The sequence below is a fragment of the Heloderma suspectum genome, chromosome 2 (genome assembly GCF_057233095.1).
Source record: "Heloderma suspectum isolate Gila_16-S chromosome 2, 16-S_ref, whole genome shotgun sequence".
Classification (NCBI taxonomy): Eukaryota; Metazoa; Chordata; class Lepidosauria; order Squamata; family Helodermatidae; genus Heloderma; species Heloderma suspectum.
In genome coordinates this window covers 166,982,350-166,997,723 of record NC_139459.1, presented here as the reverse complement: position 1 = coordinate 166,997,723, position 15,374 = coordinate 166,982,350, and the positions used below count along the sequence as shown (strand labels likewise).

Sequence of the window (15,374 nt, the reverse complement as noted above, 5' to 3'; positions counted from 1 at the left end):
GTTAGATTTTTGGACAGTTAAGGTCCGTCATATAAATGGTTTTGCTTCACAGTTCATCATCACCAAATTGTTCCCATTCAATAAGGCAGTGTTTTTTCCCAAATGGTGCTGTTTGGAAGCTTATCAAGGGGCACCTCAATGGGGAAACTAGTAATGGCTGACAAGCTTTCCTAAAGGACAGCTTGTCTGCCATTATTGGTCTTCCCTGTAACTTGCAGTTAATGGAAACGTGTTGAGAATGTCCTGGCATAGGCATGTTGAAGCAAATGGGAGACACAGGATAAATGTGAGCTGGGAATGTGCCCCAGAAACCTTTGCAAGGTGTTCGCATTCTGTGGCTGGTACTCAGGGGTTCCTTGGCAGGCGGATCAGTGTCGTAAGGGTTACTTCACGGTGTAGAGTACAAAAACCACTGCACTAGGCCGTATCCTGCTAGGGTCATTTTTGTTGCTTCATTGGGAGATAAGAAAACAACGAAACAGGATCTCACACATTTTATTTATTTGATCAAAGCTGCTCATAGCAAAAAATTAAAGCAAAACATCAAAATACAAACAAATCCAGCAATATCATAGTGAAATGACAAACTGAATAAGAACACCTTTCAAAAAGGATAATACCTCATTCAGCAAATCGACAACTTGGAGGTCAATGTTTACATGAGCTGAATTAACTGGGCTCAAAGGCCATCTTAAAAATACCAAGTTTTGGCTTGGCATCTGAAGGTATCCAGGGATGCTGTTCGGCAGGCCTCCCTGGGGAGGGCATTCCACAGAATTGGCACCACCGCTGAGACAAATCTGCTCCTAGTAGACATCTGCCATGCCTTATTTGGTGGAGGCACATAGAGCAAAGACCTCAGATGTTAAATGGAGTGCAGAAGGAGTCGCAAGTGGGAGAACCCACCCCAAAGCAGCAGGACCACCCTTGCAGCCATAATTACAAATGTTACACTTGTGATATGATTTCCGAATGAAAACTGGCTTCCCCAGACAGGGCAGAGGTTGAGGCTGGTACTTTTTCCTTCTTTACATCTAGGCAGTAGGTCTCCTAACAGCTTCTAATTTACGGTAAGATCAGCATCACAGAAACGTATCTGTGAAGAAATCTAGGCAGTAGGTCTCCGAATAACAGCTACTAATTTACAATAAGATCAATGTTACAGAAACATACCTGTGAAGAAAGGGCTAATATCATTAACAGCTAAGGCTCCAGCGGTTCTTATGACTGAGTCATATCTTGTTCCTTGTAGATGGGCTTACTGGTGGATTTTTCTCCAGAAAGCATGATGGCCAACGATGGGGAAGATGATCATGAACTGGAGGCTGAGCTCCTGGCCATTGTTGGGGGCCAGCCAAATGCAAAACAGAAACCAAATGGAAAAAGTAAGTGGTCTCGAGGCCCTTGTGTTGGTGATTATTGCTTGAGACAGTGATTGGAGAGGTATGCTGTGTGTATGTGAAGGGGTGTGTGACTTCCCTGCCTAGGACCTTTGCCCCCACCAGCTGCTACCCTAGGGCCTTCTCTTCCGCCATTCCTTTCTGCTTTCTTGGACTTTGACATCTCCGGAGTATCTCTCTCTCTCTCTACATTATCTTCCCTCCACCTGACTCTTAAAGGCAGCTCTCCAAGCTGCATCCATATTCTGTTAATTCCCCACCAGCATTTCCATTCCTGGCTGGAGGAGTGTTTGGGGCGACAGCACCATGCTTCCGTCCTTCTGGGCAAGTGCAGGAAAGACAGAATCACATGCTGCCTCAAGGGTCAGGCAGTTGTCCCACCCACAAGTTCGCCTTTTGACTTGGTTGACGCGAGCACCATGGGTTAAACAAGCCATGGTGAATTGTTTAAGCCATGGCATGTGCCGGGGCCTATTTGCCTAATCACATGCCCAGGCATGGCTTGTCATGTCATCTGAACCCAGGCAGCATGGCTTGTTGAAGGGGGAAACAATTTTCAAGTAACCCATGGCTTGTTTAACCTGCAGTGATTGTGCAAACTGGCCCTTTGACTTGGCCCCCATCTCCTTTGCCCCCTTCCCTCTGGCATGAACCACATGAATGCATCCTGGGGCCTCAAGTGCAAGTACACACACACAGGAATATTTCTATTTTTGGCCCTGCCAGTAGCCCCCTGAATAATTTTGAGTCTAAGACAATAGACATTTGCAGCTACACCCAAGTATTTGATGAAAGAATCTACTTGAATCTTACAAGCTTCAAACAAATAGAATCTTCCCTCTCTAGTCCTTGTTTGCCCTGATATAAGTTTGCCACCTGCCTGTCTGATGATTTTGCGCTCATTCATTCATTTCTCTCTCTGTTGGGCATCTGCATATGTTGCAAAATCAATCCTGGAAACCCTTTGGAGCCATCTGGACTTGATTTTGTGACATGTGACAGTGGACTGCTGGTTGCTTCTTCTTTCCAGCTCCTTTGCCGATGGAAGCTATCGAAAGAATGGCTGCTCTCTGCATGAAGGATCTCGATGAAGAGGCTGGGGAAGGAGAGGAAGATTTGGAAGATGATGATGAACTGCTGGTAAAAATGCCTTGGGGTCTCATCACATACTGTGGCTAACTTGCACTAGTAAGACATTTATTTAGCAGCCACGGTGTGCTTAGTACAGGGGTGCAGAACCTCAGACCTAGGGGCTAAATCTGGCCCTCTAGGGGCCCCAATCTGGCCCTCCAGGGTTTCCCCGAAGGCCATGCCCCTTCCCCCCAACGACCAATCATTTGGAGCTGGCACTGGTCAGTGAACCTGGTACATTAACAGTAAGGAAGTGGTGAAAGACTGAGGAATCAAGGGCATTGTTGCTGTCAATAGTGACATCCCCAAGGACAAGGGCAGGTGAATAATGCTTGGCTTTACCTCTTTTCCTCTTAAAGCTATTGAGGAAAGATCTGACAGAGCCATTACTTGGCAATACATAATAAGGAGGAAGGGAGGCAATCTTTGAGTTAATGCTGCCTGGGAATGATGGGAGTTGCAGTCCAACACCTTTGGAGAGCACCAGGTTTCAGAAAGCTGAATTAATACTTTGTTGGAGGACTCCATATAGTTTCATTTGGATTAAAGCTGGTATAGGAAGTCTTCATCGAAATTACTTGCTGTGCTTCTGATCTTCAGATAGCCTCAAAGTAAAATAGTAGCATTCTGTGGGATGAATTTTAAAATGAGAACATTTAGCAAATATTGCTTTCCCCCCTGTGTAGGCTGAACTCAATGAAGTCCTTGAGGAAGATGGCGAAGCCAAGGATGCCCCGATACCTGTTGCTGCTAAGGTACAAATGTCTTTTCCCACTTGGGTTTCTTGCTCTTGCCTTCTTGGTAGCCGCTTTTTTCAGTTGCACTGGATACTGATGTTGGGGGGAAATTGGTTTTCCTTTGCACATCTGTGGCTAGCACTAGTTGATACTGCAGGATCTTGGGTGTCAGGCATTTGGACACCCTGCTTGTTTGAGTCCTGTCCACAGTAAATGCAAGGGAGCAGTGACTAGGACATCCACCTTTTGAGTATCCCATGAAATTGCTGTCTAGATTGCCAAGGGTGGGAGCTATGATCTGAGAAGTCCTTGTTTCAAACCTTGCCTCAGTTATGAAGTCACTGGGTATCCTTAGACCAGGGCTGGGGAAACCTGTGGCCCTCTAGATTTTGTTGAACTCCCATTAGCCCCCAGTCAGCATGGCCAGTGGATGGGGATGATGGGAGTTGTAGTCAAACAATATCTGGAAGGCAGGAGGTTTTCCACTTCTGCTATAGACAAACCACTATCATTCAGGCTTTACCCCACCCATCTGTAATAAGGGTATAACAGTGATCTAGTGATAGACAGCTGCTAAGATAATGGCAGAGTGGTTGTTTTAAGGCTTGCTGAGGTAGATTGTGAGTGTGCAAAGCGCTTTGGATTCTCGGTCTAAAGCACTATGTAAATGCTAATTATTAGCATTTATATTGTGCTGTAGAGAGTCCAAAGCACTCCACACACTCAGTAATCCTTGCCATAGCCCTGCATGTAGGTCCATAATAATTATGAGAGCAGGAGAGCAGAGCTGAGATAACAAGTTCTGATTTTGATCCTGACAGTGTGTGATTTCCTTTTTCTTTACAAAACAGGCTAATTCCAACTGGCTCTCTCTCAGTTTATAGGACACAGGCAGGAGGGCTCTACAGCAAGAGAGTGGAGGGACTTTCCCCTAGTCCCATGTCTGGAACTATTGTAGGGGTAGGCAATCTGTTGCCCTCCAGAGGTTCTGGCCTACAACTCCCATCAACCCCAGCCATCATGACCAATGGTCAGGGATGATTAGAGTTGTAGTCCAACAACATCTGGAGGACAATGGGTTGCCTATCCCTGATCGCTGAGTCAGGGCTGAAGGGCTGCAAGAGTTGCAAGAGTTGCTCTTCTACCAATCACCAATGAGGTTGGTTTGCCTTGAAAACAAGCATCTGTTTTGTTCTTTGACAGACAGATGATGCCCCAGCTGAATCCAGCAGCACTGAATCCATTTTGCAAGAAAGACTGGACATGTACAAGTCTGCAGTTGCTAATGCAAAGGAAGCTGGGGAAAGCTCCAAAGTACGCCGCTATGAAAGGGGTCTCAAGGTAAGCTGCGTAATATTGACTTGGAACATAATTGTTTAACTTGGTGGCCATCAGGTCTTCATAGGAACATTGGAAGCTGCCTTGCACTGAGTCAGACCCTTGGTCCATCTAGTACTGTCGACACTGACTGGCCAAGGCTCTCCAGGGTTTCAGGCAGGAGTTTTTCCAGCCCTACCTGGAGGTGCTGGGGATCAAACCTGGGACCTTCTGCATGCAAAGCAGGGGCTCTACCACTGAGCTATGGCCCTTCTATAGTTTATGTTTAAGGGGGAAGAGCTTAAAAAAAGTTTTTCCGCTGACAGCTGGCTGGGGGATGCTGGGTGTTGTAGTCCAACACATCTGGAGGATACCAGGTTGAGGGAGGCTGGACTAACTTGTGTTGATTTTTTGGAATGTGCTGTTACTGTATAAAGCCTTTCTTTTTTACTTCCCAGACTCTGGAAAACTTGTTGACCTCTGTAAGAAAGGGCAAAAAGATTGATGATGATGAAATACCTCCCCCAGTAGCTACAGGAAAGAATGCTACTTCCCAGCAGGCCTCTCCTTTGGAGACAGCGCCAGTCTCCACGCTTGACAGAAGTGCTGTTTTATCCAACCACCTTCCTCCGGAGTCCATTTTTATAGCCCCTGAGCAATCACTGTCTAAGTCACCGCCTGCCTCTGAACTGCCCCCCAAGCTACCACCACCAGTCCTTCCAAAGCCAAAGATTTCTCCAGCCCCTGCTGGGCCGCTTGGGTCCCCAGAGGCACCACAAGCAAGATCTGCCCCATTGACACCTTCTCCTTCTTTGGGTTAGTACTGAATGCAAATTTTCAGTTTAAAAAGACTTGAGCAGTGTGTGTGTGTGTGTGTGTGTGTGTGTGTGTGTGTGTGAGAGACAGAGACTGGGTTTGGAAAACACACCATGACTTGTCATGGGTGTCAGGTTGCATAAGCAACCCCCACTCAGGGGTTGTCATGTCATGTGAACCTGGTGAGCATGTGGGTTATATGAGGGTTAAACAATTCTTGCATAGCCCTAAAGCAGACCATGAGTTATATGGGGGTTGTTTAACCCTTGCATAACCCTGCTCACCGAGTTCAGACAATGTGACATCCCTAAGCGGGGGTTGTATATTAAAGATGGCAGCCACATGGTCCCCACATGTGCTGCAGCTTCACTATGGGTTAAATAACTCACCATGGGTCGTTGCATTGTGCGAACAGTCCTAGAGAGAGTGTTGGGAAAGGTGACTTGCTGGGCCACGAAGAATACAAGCCTCTTCCAACTTGAGTTAAACCCATGTTTAGCCTTGATTCAGTTTCCAAAACCATTTTTAGATAGTGTAGTGACCTGGTGTGCTCCAGATGTTTTGGACTACAACTCCCATCATCTATTGGCCGTGTTGGCTGGCGCTGATGGGAGTTTATTTATTTATTTATTGCATTTGTATCCCGCCTTTTTTCCTCTTGCAAGGAACCCAAGGCAGCTTACACCGTCCTCCTCCTCTCCATTTTATCCTCACAACAACAACCCTGTGAGGTAGGTTGGGCTGAGAGTCTGTGACTGGCCCAAAGTCACCCAGTGAGCTTCCATGGCCGAGTGGGGACTAGAACCTGGATCTCCTGGCTCCTAGTCCAACACTCCCACCACTACACCACACTGGCTCCCAAAAACATCTGGAGGGCACCAGGTTGGGGAAGGCTGGAATACGACATAGGACATTGACAAGGGAGGCACAGGTTGAAAGCCCTCTGATGCTCACTAGGTTGACTTCGGCTTTTCATTGTCTCTCAGGCCAGTCTACCTCACAGGGGGGTTGTTGTGAGGATAAAATTGGAAGCAGAGGTCTGTGGAGGAAGGGTGGGATACCAAGTAATAATGATGACAATAAAATGAGATACTTATGTTGGGCCTGGAGGCCTCTTACAGATCTGCAAGTCTTTTAGCCAACAGGTTGTAGCAAGTGTGTCTCTTCACATATCTGGTTGAATCACAGGCTCCCTTTCCTTCAAGCCCTTATTCTTCCTACTAAGGTCTCTCTTGTGCCAGGATTCCTGGGTTTTAATTCTGTTCCCCATCTCTCTTGCTGAATAGTCTTGAACATAATATAGTAAGATAGCTCTGTGTAAAGCTAAGGCTCTTAGCTTTGTTACATCAGAGATCACAGTAGTTAAGACACATCAGCACAAATTCTGACCATTGACTGGGGAGAGGGAAGAGTTCTTCATCATAGATTCGAAGTGAGCCTTATTTTGTTTCTTCACACCTCCCCTGAATAAGAATTGGAAATGTGCCTGGAAAAAAAAAAACCTGAAAAAAATGTGAAAAAAACATTTTGTTTTGGAAAGAACAGTTTCCCCCCCAGGAATTTTTGGAAAATTTTGGGGGAAAACCCATTTTTTCTGTCCCCCCATCCCTCCCCCCAAGCTTTCACATCTCTAATAGGAATTGTCTCTGATCTTTCTTGCTTGGGTGTAATTTAGTTTAATACACTTTTTAAAAAGTGTTGTTACCCATCCCAGGCCTTTGGATTAGTGGCGTGACATAAATCCAAATGAACCCCCCTGCTAAAATCTCCACTTGGGCAAATGTGTATCCCAAACATAATGGCCAGGATCCACAGAATACTTTAACTTGTAGCATGCACCTCCACACCATTGTCAACTTGTGTTTCACTAAAGGCGGCTCCTTGTGGCAGGTTGATTTTGAAATTGAGGGGGGAGTTTCAAAACCAGTTTGTGATATGCCAGTTTAAAGAGCAGGGGGAATCAAAAATCTCATGGGGGCACACAGCCAAAGTAGTTCTCTCTGGATTCCCACTTTGTCAGCTCTCTTTGACTGACAAGAAGGTGCGACAGCATGATCTGCTTTTCCACTTGTCCTCAGATTCCAAAAACTCGAGTGCTCAGGCCGTCCTGCAAGCCAGACAGCGGGAGTACAAGCTGGTGGCACTGCGGGCTAAACAGGAAGGCAGCATTGAAATGGCTACCAAGTATTACCGCATAGCCAAGGTAAGTGTGCTTCTGCAGCCGGGCAGTCATCCTTTTGGCAAAAGGTGATGAAAAACAGACTTCAGTGGGAGAATAATCTTCACCGAAGAAGCTGTCGCTTTTCCAGGTCCCCCAAAAAGAGAGAATATCTCCCTCCACCCATTTTTTGGCACCCTGGTTTTGATGTATCTTTCTAGAAGTGTTCATGTACCTTGCTGGGTTGCTCAGTGACTCAATATATGGAGCAGGAAAGAAAGCCAGGCTCTTTTTGGGTTCTGTTCAGGTTCACACCTGCAGGTATATCACTTGATTAGAGGACACTTGACTGCTTGCTGCAAGACACATTAATTGATTCCCTTTTGAAAAGCTCTGCATCTGGGGGTGATATACTTGTCAGTGATGTTTGATCTGTAGTGGTGGCTCATTCACACAGCCCCCTGTTCAGAGGGGTCCAGGGTCTAGTAGTTACAGCTGCCTAGGAGCTTGCAAGCCACCCATCTAGCCACAACTTTTGACCTGCTGCCATCCCACTTAGCAGTGGCCACGTAACATGATGTGGCTACTGCTACTAAGATTTAGGAAGGTGCTGCAACACTAAGTCTCTGGTCTTTGTGGCCTTGTGAAAAAGCAGCAGATCATGGCATTGCCAAACAGGAGCTGGGGTTGTATTGTAGCCTAGAGACTATCTGTGTTCAGATCTTGTCTCTGCTGAGAACTCTACTAGATGGCCTTTAGTCAAGTTTCTATTCTCTCCGCCTTGGCCCCTCCCATCTGCAGTTTGGGAATAATACTGATCTACTTCATTTATTTCATACAGAAATGAAATAAATAAAATAAAAATATCTCTGCAGCGCTGCTATGTTTTATTCTGGCTGAACTGTTATATTGTGGTTTTAGCTTTCATATTTTATATTGTTTTATGCTGCACTTTGTGGTTTTAATTTTTGTGAAGCGCCCAGAGAGCTTCGGCCTTTGGGTGGTACAGCAATGAAATAAATAAAAAAGTAATGAAATAAATAAATACCTTACGGGGTGGTGGTTAAGATTACTGAGCTCATAAATGTGGAGTGCTTTGAACACATTCTCATGCTCGGCAAATGCTAAGTATCACACTGGAGGAGGCAGCAGCAGCCAGAGAAACTGGAAGCAGATGGATTGTCTGCTGTGGTGTATGGTATTTGCATAGGAGGCTGTAAGAGGGAGTTTGAGTAATTAAATATGGCTGTAGGAGCCATATTCTGACTCCATCGCTTAGGAAAAGAATGGGGTCTGCTGGGAGCCTGTAGGCAGGGTATTTGGGCATTGCTTTTTATCTGTCCAACAATGCAATCAAGAAGGAGAAAGAGCGGAAATTGGGTCTAGGACTGTCTGTTCAGCTGCAGCCTGGGAACCTGGATTTCCACTGAACAGCTACAAAATGGTAGATTGAGGGGGATGATTTGCAGTGGATAAGTGTTTAACCTTTAACTCACCTGCCACATTTTCCCCATAACACCACCTGCCAGGCTCCAGCCTGGTTTCTGAACCCATGTGTTGCTGTATCGTGGGAAACGGTGGGCCAGGGGGAGGCATTTGTGGTGAGGAAAATGGCAGACAGGGTGGAAAGCGCCTGCCACTGCTTCTCTGCCGCAGGTTGCCACGGTGCCCATTGTTCTGCAGCCCCTCTGGTCACAACCTCCATAAAAGGGTTGTCTGGCTTGTAAGTCTTTGTCTCACGTCTCCATCCGTAATTTGGTTGTGAAGTTTTGCTACTTGGATTGCATTCAGATCTCCGAAAGAATAGAGAAGAGCAAATGGTTAACTTGCATGTGCATATCTTTCAGAGCTTGGACCCTCTTTTAGTCTCTGTGGGTAAAGGAGAGAGCGTGGATCTCAGCCGTCTGCCTCCGCCTCCAGGTGAGAATGGTTGAGAACTTGGCTGAGTTTGCCTTGGTGTGCCCTGTGCATGAGCTTTGCTAGCAAAAGAAAATGGAGGGAATCCGCATGGCTTCACAAGGAACCAGGCTGGATTGGGGTGGTGCACAAAAAGGCAAAATCTGTTGCCCGTAAAGGCAGTGGGAGTCCAATCTCTTCTACAATGTTTCACTTCCAATCCACTGTGTTGAGAGATGGTATGCCAGTCCATTTCTCTAGTCAAAAGCAGGCAGAGGTTTATTGATTTAAGTCCCTAATCTATAGCTGGCTGAGGGACGCTGGGAGTTGTAGTTCAACTCGTCTAACACAGACTATCTACCTTAACTACCTGGAAACGTAAGTAAGTTAATCAATTCTCTAAAGAGCTAGGTATTTCTAAGCTGAAACTTATACCGTTACCAAGACACTGGAATAAACTTTGAGCGATAATTATGTCTGATCCAGGTAGCTCATCCTTTCAGGCGCACAGAGGATGTTGACATAGCCAGTAGCTGCTCCACAGCCTTCAGGAAACCAAATTCTTCTAAAGATTCTTTAGGGCTGCAGTGTTATACACACTTACCTGGAGGTAAGTCCCATTAAATTCAGTGGGGCTTACTTCTGAGTAGGCATAGATTCCACTGCAAGTGTCTCCTTTACTTTGTTCTGCTGACAAAGCTAATATGAAACCCTGTGTTGGTAGTCATCCAGGATTATAATGGCTTATTTCAACCTCCCCCAACCTGGTGCCCTCCAGATGAGTCACAACTTTCATCATCCCCCAGCCACTACCGACAACAGGATGGGAGCTTTAGTCCAACACATCTGGAGGACCCTAGGTTGGGAAGGCTGGTTTATCTGTATGTATGTCGGAGTCTTGAGACTTTTAAAAAAGGATGGATATTTGGTACTTCTTTGTTTTTCTTTGTGGTCTCTGTGAAGTCCCACATATGACCACTCTAAGAACTACAGTTACAGGTGAGCATCCTGCCTTTCTTGGTGCAAGTTTCTGTCCCATACCACTCCGAGTTCTTGGCTAGGAAAATGTACTTGTTCTTGTTTCCAGCTTATGGTTGATAGGAACAAAATGGAGTCTACTTGTATGAAATGTGGGGTAGGGGGGATGCAAGACAGGTGTGGCATTGTAGAAGACACACACCCCATGATGAAATACTCTGGTTGGGGAGCTGGTTTCAGTGGGGAGTTGCCAGCCTTTTAGGAATTAGCTTATGTTATGCTTTAACTGGTTGTCTGGCTTCCACAGATCAGCTGCCTAAGGAGATGTTGTCATCCCCAGGTGCTCAACAGCCCCCTGTAGCAACAGCAATGCCCCTTGCTCATGCTGTGAGCCCTCCGGCACCGGGAGTCTCAAATGCAGGAGGTAGGAACCCCAAAACTTTTCCTCGCTTCGACTGTGTATTCAGGTGGATGTTCTGCTGTGCAAAGCCTGTGGTTCAGCTTGATGTAGGACCGAATTGCGGTGCAAGTGTTGCCCCATCCTTTTTCTTCTGTTCTTTGCTTGCTGGCTTTCCTGAAAAAAGATCTCTCAGGGTACAGCCTGGTCCTAGCAGGACTTTTGTCTCACAGGCCTAGTTCTCACTGCGTTAGCAAACCTAAGTCTGAGTTGTATCTTGCTTATTAATTTTTTAAAAACCTTTATACCATGCCATTTTTTCATACGTCAGCCCAAAGCAGCTCACAGCATAAAAACACATCCACTATAAAATTACCCCCCAAATCACAAAACATTATTCATGAAGGAGCAACAGCATTAAAAAAACAAAGGATTGCTGTGTGTGTGTGCATGCATATGAACATGACCTATGGAAACCATGAGGTCACTCATGACTGTAGGGATCCCCAGGATGCTCCTTTTAGGGTAGAAATTGCCACCAGACCATTTCTTAAAACTCAGGCTGTGGGGGATCAGTCCCAAATATTTGTTGGGCAATCATACAAAGGAATCCCCTGTGAGTTGGAAAGATTCCCCAAATCCGAGTTGTATCAGGTTGAGTGTGGCTGGGTAGACTGAAGAGTAGATTGACAGCATAATCCTATACATCAGTCTACCCCAATCTAGGGCCCTCCAGATGTGTTGGCCATGCTGGCTGGGAATTATGGGAGTTATTGTCCAACACATCAGGAGGCCACCAGGTTGAGGAAAGCTGCTTTACGGGCTTACTCCCACCATGATGTAAGTCACACCATATTCAGTGGTGCTTCCTCCCTAGCAAGTGTATTCAGAATTGTGGCCATAAGCTCCTTTAGATATAAGCTTCCAGGATAAAACATAAAATAACAGATGTATAAAAAGAATCAGAAGTTTACAGGCATTAAAAGATGGGGAAACAAACACAAATAAGTTCAAGAACCAAACATAGGAAAATTCCTACACATCTAGCTTGATCTAGCTGAGGCTAGATCTAGCCAGTGTGGTGTAGTGGCAAGAGTGTTGGACTGGGAGCCGGGAGATCCGGGTTCTAGTCCCCACTCGGCCATGGAAGCTCACTGGGTGACTTTGGGTCAGTCACAGACTCTCAGCCCAACCCACCTCACAGGGTTGTTGTTGTGAGGATAAAATGGAGAGGAGGAGGATACTGTAAGCCGCCTTGGGTTCCTTGCAAGAGGAAAAAAGGCGGGGTATAAATGCAATAATAAATAAATAAGAGGGGCACAGTTTGTGTAACAAAGGAAATAGTACAAAAATGTCCTAAGCCATCTTGACTGCTGTTATCTCTACGCCTCATCAGCACCCAAAATTAACATCATGTAACACCTAAAACGTCTCTTACCTCTACAGAAAAGGGATGCTTCCTAATTTAAAGCTTCCCTCAGATTGGAAATGTGTGTTTCCATTGGCTGGGCAGAAAGGCTGTTTTCTCCAGTCCTAATGAGGATGGACAAACTAGGCCAATGATGTTAGGAGTTTAAACCTCCAAGCAAGTGAGTGAGCAAGTGTTACCACCCTCTGGGTTAATTTATCTTGGGTATGCAACCGGGCACTTTGGACGTGAAGCACAACGCATTCACCACTTTAGCAACACATTTCAGACAGGCTGCGGAGAAGAAAGATGTGAGACTCGGAATAAGGTAGGAGAAGCTACATGCATTGTCACATGGACACTCTGTCCTGAGAAAATCTGCCAGGAAAAAGGCCAGGGCGTGGTGCTTTCTTGATCAAAGTTTGCAAAGACGAAACTGGGCTTCTCATGTAGAAAACTGCCATGTTAGGGGGAAGAGTTCTCCCTGGCATCTAGTCTTCTTTGTGGAGCTAATCTCCTTCTGTAAGGAAGAGAACTTGTAAGGAGGAGCCCCCACCTGCAATCTGAAGTGGCTCAGCCCAGACTCAGGTTTACCAGCTCAATGACAAAAGTGGCAGCCATCAGCCTGTGATGCTGAAGGTACAGACTAGGGCAGGGGTAGGCAACCTGGTGCCATCCAAATATTTTGGACCACAACTATCAGCCCCAGACGACATGGCCAATGGTCAGGGATTATGGGAATTGTAGTACAAAACATCTGGAGGGCACCAGGTTGTCTCTCCCTGGAGAAGGGCGTCAGCTCCCCCCTCCCTCCACTCTTGTTTCCAGGTTTTGTTCAGTGCAAGAATAAAGTTACACTGAATGACACCCTTTGTTTCCAGATATGCCCCCTCCCCCTCGAGATATGATGGAGGCTCTGCAGCAGAGGATGGACAGGTACAAGACAGCAGCAGCACAGGCAAAGAGCAAAGGAGATGACAGGAAGGCCAGAATGCACGAACGGATTGTGAAGGTGAGGTGCCTACCTGTTGAAACTAGAAGTCCCTGCTTCCTTTATGTTTTTGCTTGCTACCTTTTTGCTCAAATGTCATGCAGCACAAGTCTTGGGGTATTGTTTGGGAAGAGCAGGCACTGTTAACATTTTTGCTTTTGCCCCAGCAAAGCTGGGCTCAGAGTGGCTGAGATATATGTTGCTTTGCATTTTCTTATTGCATACCTACAAAGAGATATGGTAGAACCCTAAGATTCATTCACTGTGCACATTTGAGAATCTTGTATTGGTCAAACGTTTTGCAGAGAGAAGCTGGTGAATGTGGAAATTGAAATAAACTATGGAGTTCCAATTATTGTCCACTTAATAGTTGGTGTTTGAGATCAATATTGAACGTTGGCGTCAACATTTTGCATCTCTTTAGAGAAAAGTTTGGCACTGAGAAGTCTTTATGGGTCACAGTCACCACAGGTCTAGGTCTGCATGTTCTCTTTACACCCTTCCTGCTTTGGGTCAGTGGGTTCTGCCTGATGAAAAGGCAAATTTCAGCCTGGAGTACTACAGGAATATACTATTCCTGGATATAGATTTGGGCCAAATGAGTCTTTGATTCCCATTGGTGATATGCTTGTAATGAGTAACTCTTTTTTTTAAATTGCAATAATTGAAGATGACGACGTTTAAAGCACAAGTGGTACTGAAAGAACAGTACAGAATCAACAGTAAATAAAACTATTCAAATGCAAGACAAGAGAGACTGAAAAGTATGAAGTACAATGCTGAATTGATTCTGCTTACAACTCCAGAAGAAACAAGCCAGTAAACAGGCCGTGAATATGGGTGACGCTGAGTTAACTTTGCCTGCATCAGAGGCCAGCCTTTTGATGAACATACAGGCACCTTTATAATTGAGAAGTACTATACAAGCAGTTAATTATAATAATTAAATGTAATTGCTTTGACTAATAATGTTCCTGATAATAATTAGATATTTGAGCACTTTTTTTGTTTTTTGCTGTGAGTAGCCCAATAAAATTGGCTTTTACTAAATCCTGTTCTAAAAAGACCATATTCTCAAATAACGGTTTTCATGTTCTGTCTCTCCCCCCCCCCCCCCCCAGCAATATCAAGAGGCCATCAGAGCTCACAAGGCAGGGAAACCTGTTGAGTTTGCTGACCTACCTGTTCCCCCAGGTATTTAATTCCCATGTTTATTTTGGCAGTGGGGTGGTTGCTTTGAGTTTCTTTAAAAGGTTTCCAGACTTTAGCTGCCCCCTAGGAGGATCATGTACAGGGAATGGTGATGGAACTGGGGACGGTGGTTAGGTAGTGGGCTAAAATGTCTATACTTTACATTTCTATACCTGTGTCTTAGAGACAGAATTGGATACATGACGGCCACATCATCATCTTACTGAAATGTTTGAGTTCCACTAGAGGTGTGTGTCAGGCTTACATCTGACCTTTCTGGCATGAAGAGGTTTCCTACCTACAGCAGTTTTGTATCCAGTCCTATACTCAGTGCTCAAATTATTTGGTGAGGGGTGTGTGTGACCCCCTTACCTTTTGTGCTAGCCTTCTTTGCTATAATATTAAAAGGCTTCCAGTGAGTTGGCATGGGGTGGGGCTTATGGATTTCATTAAGGACCCCCCCTCCCCAAGCACTGCCTATACTTTTGTGCCTAGGACAGTGGTTTTCAAACTCTCTCTACCTTCAGGGAAGCCTTTGCACATGTCTGTGTCTGCCAGAAAACCTCTGCACATTACAGAAGATCCTGGAAGTGTTTTAAGGTGCACACTCAGACCTGGCCTACACATGCAGCAGGATGAGGTGATAGAATCTTGAGGTGGTAGAGTAGACTGTACCACTTCATGCTGCAGGTAGGCAATGCCACTTTTGAAAGCACCCCACATGAAATGTTCCCTGCAATTGGAAAAATGAGCACACCAAGGAGAAAGGTTCTAGCTCAGTCTGCTCCTCACTATGCGGACAAATCTTTTTATGTGAGAGAGCGTTTAGTAATGTGATCTCCTCCCAACTGCCAGCTGAAGTGGTACAGTCCATTCTCCCACCTCCTTCTTCTGCATTTGTAGGCCAGACTTCAGTAGGCACTGGCCAGGGATGTTGGTCCTCACTGTTGCTCC

General features: G+C 45.6%; 1 protein-coding gene across 6 annotated transcripts in view; it reads left to right on the top strand.

Moving 5' to 3' along the window:
* CC2D1A (coiled-coil and C2 domain containing 1A) overlaps window positions 1–15,374 on the top strand; it is a 61,339-nt gene that overhangs the window by 6,232 nt on the left and 39,733 nt on the right. For 5 of the 6 annotated variants that reach the window (XR_014787995.1, XM_084835810.1, XM_084835811.1 and 2 more), the window contains exons 3-12: window positions 1,253–1,385; window positions 2,431–2,540; window positions 3,218–3,286; window positions 4,472–4,609; window positions 5,044–5,401; window positions 7,480–7,604; window positions 9,407–9,479; window positions 10,741–10,857; window positions 13,120–13,250; window positions 14,351–14,423. Coding sequence is in view for 5 of the 6 variants with exons in the window: in XM_084835810.1 (XP_084691936.1) it covers window positions 1,253–1,385; window positions 2,431–2,540; window positions 3,218–3,286; window positions 4,472–4,609; window positions 5,044–5,401; window positions 7,480–7,604; window positions 9,407–9,479; window positions 10,741–10,857; window positions 13,120–13,250; window positions 14,351–14,423 (1,327 nt within the window). In the remaining variant the exon portion in view is untranslated. Of the gene's footprint in view, window positions 1–1,252; window positions 1,386–2,430; window positions 2,541–3,217; window positions 3,287–4,471; window positions 4,610–5,043; window positions 5,402–7,479; window positions 7,605–9,406; window positions 9,480–10,740; window positions 10,858–13,119; window positions 13,251–14,350; window positions 14,424–15,374 lie in introns of those variants that run through there. The other variant, XM_084835814.1, reaches the window with a different exon arrangement.